The sequence below is a fragment of the Gallinula chloropus genome, assembly GCF_964237585.1.
Source record: "Gallinula chloropus genome assembly, chromosome: 5".
In the NCBI taxonomy this organism is placed as follows: Eukaryota; Metazoa; Chordata; class Aves; order Gruiformes; family Rallidae; genus Gallinula; species Gallinula chloropus.
Window position 1 is genome coordinate 24,652,073 of NC_140090.1, and position 15,649 is coordinate 24,667,721.

The 15,649-nt window shown below is 41.9% G+C and overlaps 1 protein-coding gene across 1 annotated transcript in view; it reads right to left on the bottom strand.

Annotated features, from left to right (window-relative positions):
* PDE11A (phosphodiesterase 11A) overlaps window positions 1-14,754 on the bottom strand; it is a gene marked incomplete at both ends in the record, with an annotated part of 130,917 nt that extends 116,163 nt beyond the window's left edge. Inside the window, one exon of the mRNA XM_084264499.1 lies at window positions 13,957-14,754. Within this exon, the coding sequence (XP_084120625.1) occupies window positions 13,957-14,754 (798 nt within the window). The remainder of the gene's footprint in view (window positions 1-13,956) is intronic.
* Between the last annotated feature and the right edge of the window lie 895 nt (window positions 14,755-15,649).

Consider the following 15,649-nt stretch of genomic DNA (forward strand, 5'->3'; position numbering starts at 1 on the left):
CACCATGCTCCACAAAGTATATTTCTATCCCCCCAAACTATTCAGATACTAAAGTCTTGGTGGTAGCAGTAGTACTGGTAACCAAAATGCATCCAAAAAATGACAACACACTTTACACTAAAGTACTAGAAGTTGTTTCTCATGTCTTAGTGAAAACCCAGGTGCTTTAATACTGGTAGGAATTCCAGATTGCAGTATGTAGCAAGAGATGATAAACTACCATCTTCAAAAACATAGTAGTGCAAAAACATGGACAGGGTGGCAATTTTATATCTTTAGACTAAGTTAAAATTGATCACTGTTTAAAAAATAATGCCATCACTTTATAGAAGACTTTTACTGAATGACACTCACGTACTGATATCGAGTGTTAATAACGATCATGCATGCACACTTATGCTAAGCCATGCTGCCAACTTCATATCCATCCTCTATAGATGCTCATAATTTCTTTCAAGTAAATGGAGACTTTTTGGCCCTGCTTGCCTGTTGCACTTGAGTTTAGTCTATCAAATAAGACTTGTGGGCTAGTATTCCAATGGGGTACAAATTTTTTTTTTAAATAAATACAATAAAACCTCAGCTCATTCTGGAAAACTAAATACAGAAACATCCCTGTTTTAAAAAAAAGCTCTCCCACATGCAAGTATAATTCTCAGCATATAGCTTAGCTGGAGACATGACTCAAGTAGTATATTCTTTAGACTTGCAGTTCATTTAATCTTCCTCTGCAAGATACATGTAGCTAGTTACTTCTCAAGAAAGATGATCATATATAGAAAGAGAGGTTTTTAAAAGATGTATTAAACATCTTCTCAAATACTATTCTGGCAAGCATAGAAAGTTAAGAGGACCTTATACTGCTATGATCATTAAACATCTTGAAGCTTTTCTTAAATACTTTAACATTCGTAGTAAGCAAACAGCTGAGAGTAAAAAAAGTTAAAAAGTCACATCTCAGCAGAAAATTATTTTCAATATGGATTGACACAAACAAAGGGAACCAAACTAAATATCGGTCATTCATTTATTTGGCAGTGTGCCCAAGTCTATTCTATGGAACAGTACAACTCAAACTGCAGATCACAAAGAGACTCAAAGGAGGCTGAAAAGTTCAGAAGAGGTAGTGCTCACAACATCTTTGTTCATCTTAGCAGAGAATAGTCTTCAACTGCTCTTCTATCAGCCAGGGAAGGAATTACTGCTGTTTACTGGCAGCAGCTCTGTTCCTCCAGGGTGAAGTTAGCATTTATGTTGCAGACAATAGTTAGAGCCAGCTCTGACTGCCCTAACATGAGAGAACTGAGCTATTCTACAAAAATAAGCACAAGTTCTGCTTCCAAAAGTTTTGACAATGTTGACTGTAAAATAATGTATTTGTTTCAGGTGATGAAAATAATCCATGCAGTCCTTAATCTAAGAGAAGATTTGATTGTGGTAGGGAAGAGAGAATTCATTTTATCTTTACTGATGCTAAAAATGGATTTTTTTTCCTTGAAATTTTATTTTTGTGAATTGCAGAGTCTATAGAAATAGACCGTTTCAGTCACTGTCTTGGTTTCAGCCGAGAGAGTTCTTCCTAGTAGCGGTACGGTGCTGTGTTTTGGATTTAGGATGAGGGTAGTGTTGATAACACACCAATGTTTTGTTTGATCCTAGGCAACACTTACACAAAGTCAAGGACTTTTTAAGCTTCTCATGCTGGCCTGTCAGCAAGGAGGCTAAGGGTGCACAAGAAGCTGGGCTGGGAGGGGACAAAACCAGGACAGGCAACCCAAACCAGCCAAAGGGGTATTCCATAGCATAGGATAGCATGCTCTGTGTCTACAACTTGGGGTATGTTGGCCAGAAGTATGACCACCACTCAAACTAGCTGAGCATCAGATGGTGAGCAGTTGTGCTGTGCATCCCTTATTTTGTACATTCTTCTATTACTATTCCCTTCCCATTTCTGTCCTATTAAACTGCCTTTACATCAACCTGTGAGTTTCACCTTTTTTCTTCTGACGCTCTCCCGCACCTCACTGAGGGAACAGGGAGGGGGGAGCAAGCAAACAGCTACATGGCTTTTAGCTGTCTGCCAGGGTAAACCACAACAGTCACCCAAAGAGAGACATGCTCCACACTCCCTCATCATGAAAGATTAACATATACATTTGGTTATTTTATTATTTGTTGCAAGTTTACATACCTTTCAACCACAAGGAAAATCAACTGTGTTATTCATATAGATTTTATAGTGCTCTTCTGCCACGGGTCAAGCTTTTTTTTTTATATACTATTTGTTTCATCCTATTTTAATTCTATAGCTTCATTAGCAGTTGTTCTTCCTTAGACCGACTTCTGCCTCTGGAGTATATTAAACAGTATCTATGTCCATAAAGACCAGGTTACTAATGTACAGTCTTTGATAATGTTTTGGAGAGATTACCTTGAATTATTTGTGCCCAAGAACTAACTTAAAAGAATCAGAACCCCAGTGATGGATGCTTTTTAATAAAGACATCAAGGGTCCAGACCTGCCTGATTTTGTGATCTTTCTATATGCTTCTAAAAACATTTATATCACCTTGAGTAGAAGCTGGACTGTTCACCACTGTAGAAGAAAGTGAAACTCAATGCAATTATCACACAGTGGGCTTCACCAATGAATAAATTGAACATTATTTCAACTTCTTAGTGGTGTCTGAACTACTATTTAGAATTAGCAATTATTACTGAAATATTGATAACATGGTTTGAGTTATTGACAAGGCAGCCTCTGCTCTACCTATTTTGTTCAAAGCAAAACAGTACATGGGGAAACACTGAAATGACAGCATGCCTTGGCTAGTAACACTGTTGTTGACATAACATCTTTTGGCCTTATAAAAAAAGTAAATTTTCAAGGGGGAGTATAACTGTAAAAGGAGAGCTGCTGCACAGACCAAAAGTTGCAGTTCATTTACATAAGTACACTCAATTAAGAGATCCATTGTAAGACAGAACAGAAGTCTGAGATAAAATATATCATTGTTTATCTGAAAGCTTTTATTTAGGTAACAAGTTTCACTTTAGTGGGCACTTAAATCCCATTGTAATTCACAAACCTGTGGCATATGCAGTCTTTGCCTTTTTGGGCCTCAAGATTAATACACAAAGCACCATTTGACCTGCAAGTTAGTGGTGGCATGCAGGACAGGGGCTTTTGAACTTGTCCGAATTGAACATACACAGTAAAGCTGCCAGTGTCAAGAAAAGATTTAATGGGCAATAGATCCTTTTTTCTTTAATGGATGCTATGGAGAATCATAGACACACAAGAGAGTTTGAAAGAACTTTCCAGATTGCTAAGTAAAACTCAGTCCAGATATATTGATTTTCTGATCAAGCATATTTTGGAAGTTTCATGTTTCTCTCTTGTTGGAACTTCTACATGAGGAGAAAGGAAGCACAGGGTCCTGGAGCAATCAGCCTTAGTTCCAGCAGCATGCTACTCAATGAAGATGCACAACGTGTTTTGGTCGTTCTGCCATCTGACAGCAGATTATCTGCTTGTGATAGGAAACTGGACTACCTTTTGCAGAAGGATATTACATCTCCTGAGCAGAGACTCAAGCTACAGTAAGCACAGAATAGGGTAGCTAATGCACTTAACCAAAAAAGAAGACATTTGAGGAAAACAAGAACTTCTTAATAAAAATTTAAAGCTATTGATATGCAAAATGAAACTCTATCCTTAACCTTTAGTGAATGGGCAGGCAAGAGTCTTATTTTGGTGACATTTAAGTAGTTAGAAGGAAAGATACACAAGTGAACAAAATAAAATGCTATTTATGGCAACACTAACATTGAATCATGTAATATACACATAAGGAAACTGACTTACTAGATAACTTGCATTATGTCCCAAAACAACTTTATCCCCACCCCCTTTCTTCCATCACTTGTAGTCATAATAGGATATAAATGGCAGGATCCAGCAGAGAGGTTTTACTGGGTTTAACAGCCTCAATAAAACCCACAACGCCCAAGCGTGAACTGTGATGGTTTAGAAAGCCTATAGAAAATTTTCATCTACCTCTCATCACAGGGTTGTAGCCTTGAGCTACTTGAGGCCTGTTTAGCAACAAAATAGCTGCCAAATCAGACTGTAAACACTGAGATACAAACTATTATTTCACACATTAGAACAGCCTGTAGCACAAGGTCCTCATCTGCAGCAGGCTGTTGGCAGAAAGGAGCATCAACATTAATGATATCAATGAAGCACTTGCTTTTAAGTTCCTTTTACTTAGATTCAGAAATTAGAGACAGGCCAGATACAAGATACACTTTTGAGAGAGACTTCACCGTAATTGTACTATCCGTATCTTCATGCAAGAACATTCATGAATTATCAGTAAGGTCTTCCACTAACTGTTTAAAACATAATTAAATTCAAAACATAATAGGTTTCAATGCTTTGGTTCTGTATGAGATTGCTAGATGATAGAGACATTAAAAATGTGAAGACTGAGGCACTTTATTTCAGAAGTGGCAAAACGGAAGAGCTATTCTGTAGGATAAACCTTATCCTTGTCTCAGGTATTTATTGATTGTAAATTCTTCTTGGGGGAAATATTACCCTGTAAAACATTGTATTCAATCAGAAGAGAAAAAGCTTGATTCATCAATCCAAATGCTGGTATTTCAGCTGTCTGTGCAGCGACACTGCAGTCCCAGTTCTTTTGGGACATATTTAAAGATTGTCAATAAACAAGACTAGACAAACATTTTCATGCTTTTATTCTATAAAAGACCAGATTAAGGCAGAGAGGTTTTTTTCCCTATGGTTCTGGAATTATGAGTGTCTTAACTTCCATTAAAAAAAAGTTTCTGGTTTGTGTAGCTGAGGAAGTCTCAGATGTGTTATCGGAAAGTAATCAAAAATATAAGGATCAGAAATGTTAGAACCTGGAACATTAGCTGTAAGCAGCATGAATTATGAAGGAGTTGATATATTCAAATTCACTTTTCTAGATCCCCTGCCTTTATCACATCGGATGAAAACTCAAAATATTGACCACATTTACAAACTCTGATCCCAAAAGATACTAGTTACCTTGATATACCCAAAGCTTCAGGCAATTTGAATCAGGACCTAACCAAATAACACTCATCTCCTGTATGTCAAGCCTTCCAATTGACCTCTACATTAATAAAGTTAGTCTGTAAATCTGACAGCTGTACATATATTGGGCAAGGGCTGAAAAAAATTCAGCTGTACTTTTGATAGAAATAGCAAACGAAAGAAAAAAATCAGTTAGGATCCAATCCTCTTTAGTATCAATAGCAAATTGACCATGAAACTAGTATCACTAAATAACAGTTGGTAACTGTGATTAAACCTGACCAGGAAGAGTAGATAAAACACCATTAAAATGTCACTACTTCTATTCTTTGCTAAAAGAATCTACACATTTTCAATGGTATTTGTGTTGATTTTCAGTTTAATCAGGTGATTCACCATTGTCAGTAGAGGTACAGGGTTTGGGGTTTGTTTTTTAAGCATAGGATGGCTCTTTGAACCCACGAAGAAAACATGTCCTTTTTATATTCTCAAGGCTAGTACAATTTATTTAAAGTATTAATAGCATGATTTACACCAGAAAAAGTATAACCCTAAAACAAGTTAACAAAGAGTCAAATAATGTAATGGAGGCTGAAACCTGCATGAATACATTTCCATTAATTAAGTCTTCATCACAAAGACAGTGTTTTCCTTTTGCAAAGTCTAAGGAGAAAGTATTTAATCTAGTGAAGTGAACTATGTGACACAGCCAAAACTCACAGCAACAGGGAAATGCCATTTCTGATTTAATGATTTGGAAACACTGCTTTATTAATCACACAGAACAAAAGAACACAAGAAATGTTCAATTAAGAGGCCTGGCCTACTATATTTTACAGTTCACTGTGTAGTTTTTATTGATGGGGGGTGTGAGAGTGTTTCCCCCATAGGAGGGCCTCAAGAAAAAAATGCAAGCAAGAAACTTACAGCAGAATTTCTTTGAGTAACTAAATCAGTAATTTAAGTGAGTAGGATATTGCTACCTGCTAACCTGAGTTTTCTTGTACTACTTAATTGCATAGGAAGACAAATTTTATTTAATATACTTCGGTTGACTTTACAAGAAACCATCCTGCATCCTTCCATTCACAGAAGTAAAGAAGCTGAAGCTGGAAGAGACCTATTCAATGTCTCAATATCATGCTTCCCATCAGGACAGAACACAAACTTTTACAGAAAACAAATAGCAATCAAAAAAGACAACATGTTATCTGGATCCTAAGTAGAACAAAAAAGCTAAATAAAATAATAAGGCATCAGATCTGTTCTTGCTGTTCTTCACTAAAAAATAATCACATATGGTATAAATTGTATTTACATAAACAAGAAACAGAAACCAAGGAAAAACCACTACAGCAGATATAGCAAAAATCTTGTAGAAAAGAAACTTGTACACAAAACACAAGTAATAAAGTGATCTGAGGAGACTTCCATGTAAGCCTTGCTGCAGCTATTCCTGCCATCTCTCCCAAAAATCTCTAAAGCCCTAGAAAGGCAACATCAGAACAAAGTAGCACTATTTACCAGCATAATCAAATCTAATTCTCTCAAGTAAATAAGCTCACAGTCCAGTTACTTTGGGATAGATTTTTTTTTTTATACAGAATAAAGTTAAGCAGGTACAAATGCAAAAAACAGCTCACCTAACTGTATTCCTTCAGTGTCAAAAAAGTTCTTAAAATACATAGGTAATACTGACCCTAAAAGTTTCTTAATTTCCAGATTTAAAAGTAATTCAGTCCACATACAGCTTGAACTATAAAAAAAACCCTTATTTTGAAAAAAAACCAAAAAGGTGTGCATCTGCAATGATACAATACTAAAGGCATTTGGAAAAAACATGCCCATAGTTCAGGGTTTCTTTAGTTTGATTGGTGGAGATGTGTTATATCATTTGTCCTCTGACCACTGTTTCTTTTATTATAGAAATATAAATGACAATGCGTGTTGTCTGCTTATGATTAGCACAAAATCAATGTGAAAAAATAATAGAGGAGTAATATAGGTGGCTTAAAAACCCTCTGACACTCCTCTGAGCAAAAAGACCAACAAGACTCCTTTGTGTTTCAACAGGAGTCCATGGATGGGTTACAGCAGCTGCAAGTAATTACTCAGGTGAACAAGACAAGGCTTCAAGCATTACACAAGTAGCATACTAAAATTCTAGAAAAATAAACTGAATATATCTTATTGTGACAAAGCAGTCATGCAATTCACTAAGCCACACTCATTTTTAAATGCACGCTGTAGAGACATTAAGCTCAGTTGCTGTTACTCTGTTAACATGCGACTCTGCTGAGCCATTAGTTTAAGTTGTATTTCATAGTTCATCAACTGGTTTGTTTAAGAAAAGTAAAACAAATTAACTTGCATAATGATGTATGTTTCTGCTTATTAGCTTTGTTATTCTATAGAAAAACTACACAAAAGCATACAATTGTAAATAATCAAAATGAAACATCCATTTTTTTGAAAACCAAATAGAACAGCAAAACCCATTACCAAGCAAAACCACAGCTTTCCTCAGTCTCATGCACATAAGAGGATTTAAATTAAAATTTGAAGGGCCTAATCTTGTAACCCTTACAGTCACTGACTGCTTTAACTAATCAAATACGCATCATTTCCTTCTCAGAAGGAAGTTACAGGTCACTGAGGCACCAGTTTCACACTCATTCCACAAGGAAGTCTTACAAGTATCTGAAAGGAAAAGAAACTGGAAAAGTTTGCCTTCTTCAGACAGATGAACTGGCTGAGTGATAAACTGGTCAAAGTCTGTCAGCTTAAAAAAGGACATTCTTACAGTAGGACAGGAAAAACTACCCCAGCTCTCCCAAAGTGTTTTTCCACCCAAGCTGTGCTGCAGGAGAGAGAGCACAGGAGCTGACTTACAGCTGCCCTAAGAGGCCAAGAGCACCAGGGTACTGAACGCTCATTCTTTAAAGCAACCAAGAAAGTAAATCAGCTAGATTTATTGTTAAAAAAGCAAAGCAAACCAAGCCCCCAAAACTACTAACCTGTTAATGCCCTGAAGTCCTCCACGCATGTGCTTGCCTGAAAGCCTATACCCACCCTAAACTTCCCCCTCACACCAAAGCCAGACGGCACAACACCCCTCAGTACTGACTTACAGCATGAACCCCCCAAAATGGCTGGCATTCAACAGCTGCAACATAAGTAGAGACAATTCTTTACAGGTGAGTCCAGGCAGAATCCTTCCCTCAACCTTTGGCCACCACACCCATGAGGGGACTTGCAGAAGAAAGGCCCGTGTGCCCCAGCTGACACCAGCCCACCTGCTCTTCATTTCAAACTGATCAGGCAGCCACTGAGGCACACCTAGGTTCATGAGCAGGTGTTGTGCACCTATGAAGTAACTCTGGAGGATGGGCCACTGCTCACCTGGTTGGTGAGCCCTACACAAGCATGGAGAGGAAGGTGTGTTCCCTCATCATCCCTGTGGGCTGTCACCAGCAGTGTATATTTTGTTATGCAGACCTGTCATCTTGGTGATTTACCAAAGCAGCAGCATGGAAACACAAAACCATATCTGAGCCCTCAGGTAGCTTTGAACATGTGCTCTTTATGCAGTCTGGGTGTCTACTAGCAGCTCGTGCCCCAGACAGACATCTCCAAGGTAAGAACAGTGGTAATGTGGCCCAGGAAGGCCTTAGGGTATTTTACAGGAGTAAAGAAACTATTCTCTGAAAAGAAAACTTGCCAAGCCTAGGGAGATGACAGGAGGTAAGAAGTCCTCCTCAGCTGCTGCCCCAAGGGTTCCCCAGGTGGTCTCTGTGGAGACCCAGGAGGGCTGCCTCATGTGGGGAGATCCCTCTCTCCCAGGCCAGTGCAGCCTCCACTGGGCTGCAGATTTGGGTATAATTATATCCCTCCAATAATTTACTGGCTTGTACTCACAATTTAAAGTTTTCCTAAATTTTTCATGATGGGCCAGTGTCCCTTTGTGGAAAGCATGTTAAAGCAGTTTAGTTCTTTACTGTTGCAATTATCTTCTGCATACCCTTTGGTACTTCCTAGTCATGTTTAATGCACTGAAAAAGTTATTTTAACTCATTTTTTCTGTATTACATGGAATTAAAAAATTTATTGTTTATTTTTTCTTGCTAGGTTTCCTGCTCTCTAAAGAGTAACCTCTGTCCTTGTTAAGAGTCAGTACTGAAATGAACACGGCTGTTGGTGGTGCTTGCTGCTCAAGTGCTGCTGAATAAAACAGTGCGTAAGTGCTTCCCATTTACAGAACTGAACCTCCCAGGACCCAGGATTTTAATGCTTTAACTGCTTTTTAAAATTGAAAGAGATGCACAGTTAATATTGATGATAACAAACAGCTACCCTGTGTAATGAAATACAGTTACTGTGTGTTTGTGGCCTTCTGCACCAACAGCCTGACCTGCCTAGGTGCTCCCAGGCTACAGATTTGCACCCACAAGCAGTAACTCTGCAATGCTGTCCCAGCACAGTAGGAGTCACTTCTCTAAGCTCACCCAGAGGGCCTGAAAAAGACAAAACTGATGCCTATACCTAAGTGTTCAAGGATGCTTAAAATTTTAAATGTAAATAAAGAGTTGTGTGTGTATTAGATGTATTAGACTTGACCTAAACTTGAAAGAGGTAACAGGGCAGTCCAGAAAAATGAGAGCTCCATGTGTCTCTTGTTTTGCTTGATTTTAATTCCAGTAACATGGTTAAATTTTCTTTTTCAATACTTGAACTGTACTGAAAAATAATTTCTGATCATACTTTATAACACTTTCTCCAACTTACAAAACCCCATGTCTTAGCATGACTAATATTTCTCTCTCTGCTCCTCACTTCATTAAAGCATGCATCTGGTAAGCCATTCCTTCTTGTGTCTGTTGAAGCTACTTTTTAATTCCAAATGTAACATAGGTGTGCAGTAACATTTTTCAGCTGACACCGGAAAATGGCAAGACTTACCTTTCACCACTTTCAGATATGTGCTTACTATTCCAAAGAGGAAGATTATTTTCGCTATTTAGAAGGACTTGGTGTGTATTAGATTACCTCCCAACTTTTGCACAGCTAAAGGTATAACAGTAACCAAACGCTACTTGTGATTTACTTTTTTTATTATTTAAATACTGCTCTAAAAGATGGAACAAATTGAAATAGTAATTTCAGCTAAACATCATAGAAGACCTGTGAGAAGAAGGGATGACATGAAAAAATCCATAGCTTTAAATAGGAAAAAAAAAACAACTCACAAGAGCTGATGATAAAGGTTTAATGGTGTCTTACAATATGTTTAGCAGTCTTTATACATGACTGTAAAAACTACATCTATGCTTTGTTAAAAAGAGCCTCAAAGGACATTTGGGTCCAAAATTTCCTTGCCAGTATAATTGGATTCTTCCAACACATGTGCTCAAGACGTAGGTCGTCATTCATATAAAGAGTCTGAAAGGCTTCCCAAAATAACCTAGAGGAAGACTCAAGGCCTTGTTTTAAAACTTTAACTGACTAGGCGTTCAATTTACAAGTCAAGGGGATTGCTTCCAGTAGAAAGAGCTTTCAACTGGCTCCGAAATGCAAAGAAAGTCTCCTATCTCTATCTCCTTTTCTGTTCACGAATTTTCTGTGCACTCTGTAAGAGTGCTAACCCTTATAGATCAGATCATATGTTTTACAGATTGTTATAGTAATAAACTCACTTTCATCTCCACTTGGCAATAGAATAAATAAAAATTTTAATGTCATGAATGAAATCGTGCAACTTTTTAATCAGTCATTAACATTCATCTAAACCTTACCATCATTAGTCAAATTCTCTGATGCTGTGAACCTCAAAAAAGTTTGTTCAATCAGTGCTAAACTTCATAAATCAAATTACCATCAGATGTTATATAGTTATTGTTTAGCATTGAAAGAAGAAATTCTAAAAGAAGAAACTTTTGTATTTAAGCATGCTTATTGAATTAAGATTGTTTACACGAGCAGGCTTTGAAAGTCAGACTCAGCAACAGTAACAATCTCTCCCCACCTATTAATTATTTTATTTTGTAGTATTTTTTTCTCTTTAGAAAAATAAGGGTAAAATTGAAATCTTACACTATCTCTGGAAAAGACACTGCAAGTAATTTGGGGGTTGGCATAGGGGGCTGCCTGCATGCAGCACATTACAGGACATGACAGGATCTAAATGTAGTGTTGATCACTCTGAAGTCCTGCTGATGACAGTAGTAGCTGATGATACAAGCAGGCAACTCAATTTGTACTTGATGGTACAATTCCAACTGGTATTTGATTAGGGTCTGAGAAAATAAAGATGGTTGGATGATATAAAACAAATTTCACAATACTGTAAACTAGATTACTTCCATATCATCAGGTTTTTTACCTCTTTTTAAACAAGTTTGTAAATTAAAAAAAAAAAAAGCAAAAGAAATTAATGTAGAGGTGTTCCTCTGACCTAATATAAGGCCTTTTCTTACCAAATGGGTAGCATCAACGTGGACACTCTCTTCAAGGGACAAAATAGTGCTGTGCTGTCACTCCTTTTTCTCCAACTCCATCTGTCAGCATGACAGTTTCCTGATGGTGTTTTTTTTTTTACCTGACAGTTGATTAAACACTTCCATCATCAGTGGAAATGCTGACAGAAATCATATAATCACATTTATTAATTTTTAAAGTGTTGCATTGTGAGCACTTACAATGATCTGAAATGGCACAGCTGCCACTTTTTTATGCACGGGTACCTGGGCTTCCACAGAGCTCTTTACACTATTAAATTAGAAAGGTCTCCTTTTAATGATGCACAATGGATATATACGTGCCAGGTGTGACAAGATAAACTGTATGAACTCAGAAACATAACAGAAAGCTGATCCCCTGTTTTATTATCAAGCAAAACTTTCATTAAAGTTGCAAGGTCTAAAGGTTTTTTTTGCACTAAGTGTTAGTCAGAAGTAACTCCACTGAAAGCAAGGAAGTTGTAATTGATACAATTATAGGATGAACTTGATGTAGAACTTTCCCTTCTACTGCAACTAATGTACTTATGGCTTAAATAGACAATGAATTGTATTATTTATAATATTTTAATTGATTTTGAATAGGAGCCAGACAAAAGCATAATACAAATAGTACTGGGAATGGCAACTGGATGGATTGTTTTCCATTTTTCTCTGCAAATGAAACAGACAATAAACTGCTTAAAGTAGCTGGACTTTTCCACAGGGAAGTGAACACCAAGTGAACAAACACTGGAGAAAAAATAATACAGTCACCTAGAATTAGAAAACACTCTGCAATTCCAGTGCTGGTCTCACCTCCAAAGAAAAAGTGGCTGGAGCTAACCAGAGTTAAAAGGAGAGACTGAGCTCTTTCCCACTCACCTCAGGTATCCTTTACCTGTTTAGCCACTTGAGATTATTGAGAATATCTTCTGCTTGATCCCCAACATCAGGTATTTTTGGAAGAGTGCAGTTTTAGAAGTGAAAAATAATAAAGTATTCTCTGGTAAGAGAAAGTGTATAATGAAGAAAAAAATACAGGAAGAAAACTTAGAGTTTTTCAAAGGTGATCCAATGCTCTGTCATTTTAGTCTTAGTATTACAGCTTTTTTACCATGCTCTGTTCTCTCCCTTCAAACACTGTGGGTTGGCAACCTCTGTCAGCCTGGATCTGTGAAGCACCTAGCATTTTTCACTGCTTGAAAAATAAATAAATATTCAGCCCAAAATACATTTACCCTGGCTCTTCAGTATTTTGAAAAAAAATAACCCAACCTTGTTTTTCAGGTTTCTTCCCTGTATTGTTTGCTATAAAGCATCATCAGTTTTTTAATGTTTATTAGCTCTGTTATTATTATAGAGCAAAAATGAACATTGGGCAGTGGGTATTACTAAATTTCTAATGACATACATCTCCCACCTTTCTAAAGCTTTCCAAGATCCTAGCTGATAAAATCTGTCGCTCTGTGGTTCTGAATTTTCTCAAGAACCTCAAACTGCTGGTAGTGTCTCATTCTAATAAACACTGGAAATAGCCCCTAGGACTGCGAGAGCGGGAGGGTAACTGAACCTTGTGAACTGAACGCAGGGGTTTGCACCAACGCACACAGGCGAAGGCACCTCTGTCCCTGCTGAACTCACGGGGAATTCTTGTCCTGAAGCTAGAACTACACTTTCACAATTCACACTGAAGCCTCTATAAAAGTAAGCGCTGGGGAGAGTCCTTGTAGGAGAATAACAGGACTGGGTATATCACTCCTAGGAACAGGTTTGAAAACACATGCCATGTGGACTGAGTGGGTACACGCGAAGGTGAAAATATATGCTCTTTTGAAAGCAGATTATGTCAGCAGCAGGCTGGAAGGGAACATTAAGCAAGACAGAGATTTAAGACTATTATCACTGGCACTGTCACGAGCGTTTTTTAAAAACTTTTCTTAAGCCGATTCCAAAATACGTTTCAAAACCGCATGAAGCCGCCTACCGCTCCTGAGAAATCCAGGAGTCCTGCTGTACCGATTTCACGGCCATTTCATCCCCGTCGGCTACCCAGGAGAGGGTTTCCCCCCGCCTTCACGGGGGTCCCCTCGCACCCCGTCAGCTGTTGCCCCGAGCATCCCCGCGGCCGCTACGCGAAACCCCCGGCGCCCCGACGGTGGCAGCGCCGCCGCCCCGGCAGGGACACCCCGGGGAATACAGGGCGGCGGGGAAGAGCGCTCAAGAGAGAGGCAGGGCGGCGGGGGGGGGGACGCCCCGGAGGGAAGACAGGCCCGGGCGGCGGTAGGGGTTCTCAGCAGGCGCCCCGGCCGCCGCGGTCCGGGAGGGAGCCGGGGGCAGCGAAGCGCCGGGAGCCTGCCCGGCTCCTACCTGGTAGGCGTCGGGGATGTTGACCGTCTCTCCGTGCTCCGCCACGTAGCCGATGATGCCCTTGCCCCAGGGCACCTGCACCTCGTTGTTGTTCTCGGTGGAGCCGCAGGGCAGCAGCGGGGTGCCGGCGTGCACGTCGAAGAACTTGGAGACCAGGCTTTTCTTGCCGCCGGCGGCCCCCTCCACGAGGAAGAGGGAGCCCCGGTCGGCGTCCACCATGAGGCAGACGAAGATGAGGATCTTGTAGCTGAGGCTGGTGAGGTCCAGGTCGTTGGAGATGTCCTTGACCAGCTCCAGGAAGAACTGTCGCTCGTTGTGCTCCTTGAGGTAGCGCTTGTAGTCCAGGGCGGTTGGGGGGTACTGGGGCAGGCTGACGCGGGACTCCAGGAGGGCACTGAGGATGTGGGCGGTGGTGGGGGGCAAGGAGCTCGCCTTCCGCAGCAGGGCCCGCCGCCGCACGCTGCTCAGCGGCTCCTGCGCCCGGGCGTGCACATGCTCGTCGTAGGTGAGGTTGACGTGGATAGCCTTGGAGCGGGCGAAGCTCTTCCGCAGCTCCTTCTGGGAGGCTCGCCGCTGCAGCCCCCCGCTGCCGGGGCCGCCGGGGCCGCCCGCGCTGCCCCAGCCGCCGCCAGGGCCGCCGCTGCTCCGCCGCTCATCCGCCGGGCCGGTGGCGGGGGCGGCAGACGCTTTAGGGAGCGAGTTCTTCCTCTTCAGCCACTTCTCCACCAGCTCCGGGTGCCTCTCTAGGAAACTTTCCACCGCCGCCACGTCGAGGCCAGCATCGGCGGCGGCCGCCATGGTCCCGGCGGGGGCGGCTCAGGCCGCGGGAGCCCCCGTAGTGGCCATGCCCCGCCGCCGCCACGTGCTGCCGCCGCCCCGACGGCCGCCCCGGGCGCCGGGGTCTGCCGGTAGCCCCGGCGAGGGACCGCTCCTGCCCCTTCCCCGGTCTTCTCCTCGGGGGCCGCGCCTTCTCCTCGTCCCCTGCTTCCCCCTCCCTCCCGCCGCGACCTCCTTTTCCTGCCCACCACTCTTTATTAGTAGTAGTTGTAGTATTCGTATTATTCTAGGTATTTTTCCGCTCCTCAGCTCTCAGCCCTTCTCTGCTTCTAGCCTCGGCCCCCTGATTCGGGGCCGGCTCCCCCGGTGAGCCGGGCAGGCGCTGCCGCCGCGCCTCTGGAGATGCTCCGGGAGCGCTCGGGCAAACCCCTCCTGCCAAGTGCTGTCAATGCTGGCGGCGGCTGCTGCGTAACCCAGTCGGCGGACCACTGAGGAGGGAGGGGAGGGCGGGGGGAGGACGCGTGAGCCGAGCGGTGGGGAGGAGGGAGGGCTGGCAAGCCCCGGTGCGGGGGGAGGCACCGCCGCCCGCCTGGCGGCAGCCGCCTCGACAGCCTCCGCGGGGATAAGGGCGGCCGTGCGGGGCGAGGCGCCCAGGATGCCCCGGCGGGAGGGCCCCGGGCAGTGAGGGAGCTGCGCTAGGGAGCTCCGCGCTGGCGGACGCCTTGTTCAGAACATCGGTGGGAAAGGGTGAGGGGGAGGGAGGGTCCTTTTGTCTATGATGCGTGTGCAGGGATGGGGCAAACCCGGCCGCGGCTCCCGCCCGCGGTCTGCAGGAGAGGCGGGGGGAAGAAACGCAAGAGCTCCCGTTAAAGAGGTTTAATTTATAGCGTTACTTGCGCTACTCCAGTACTTCATA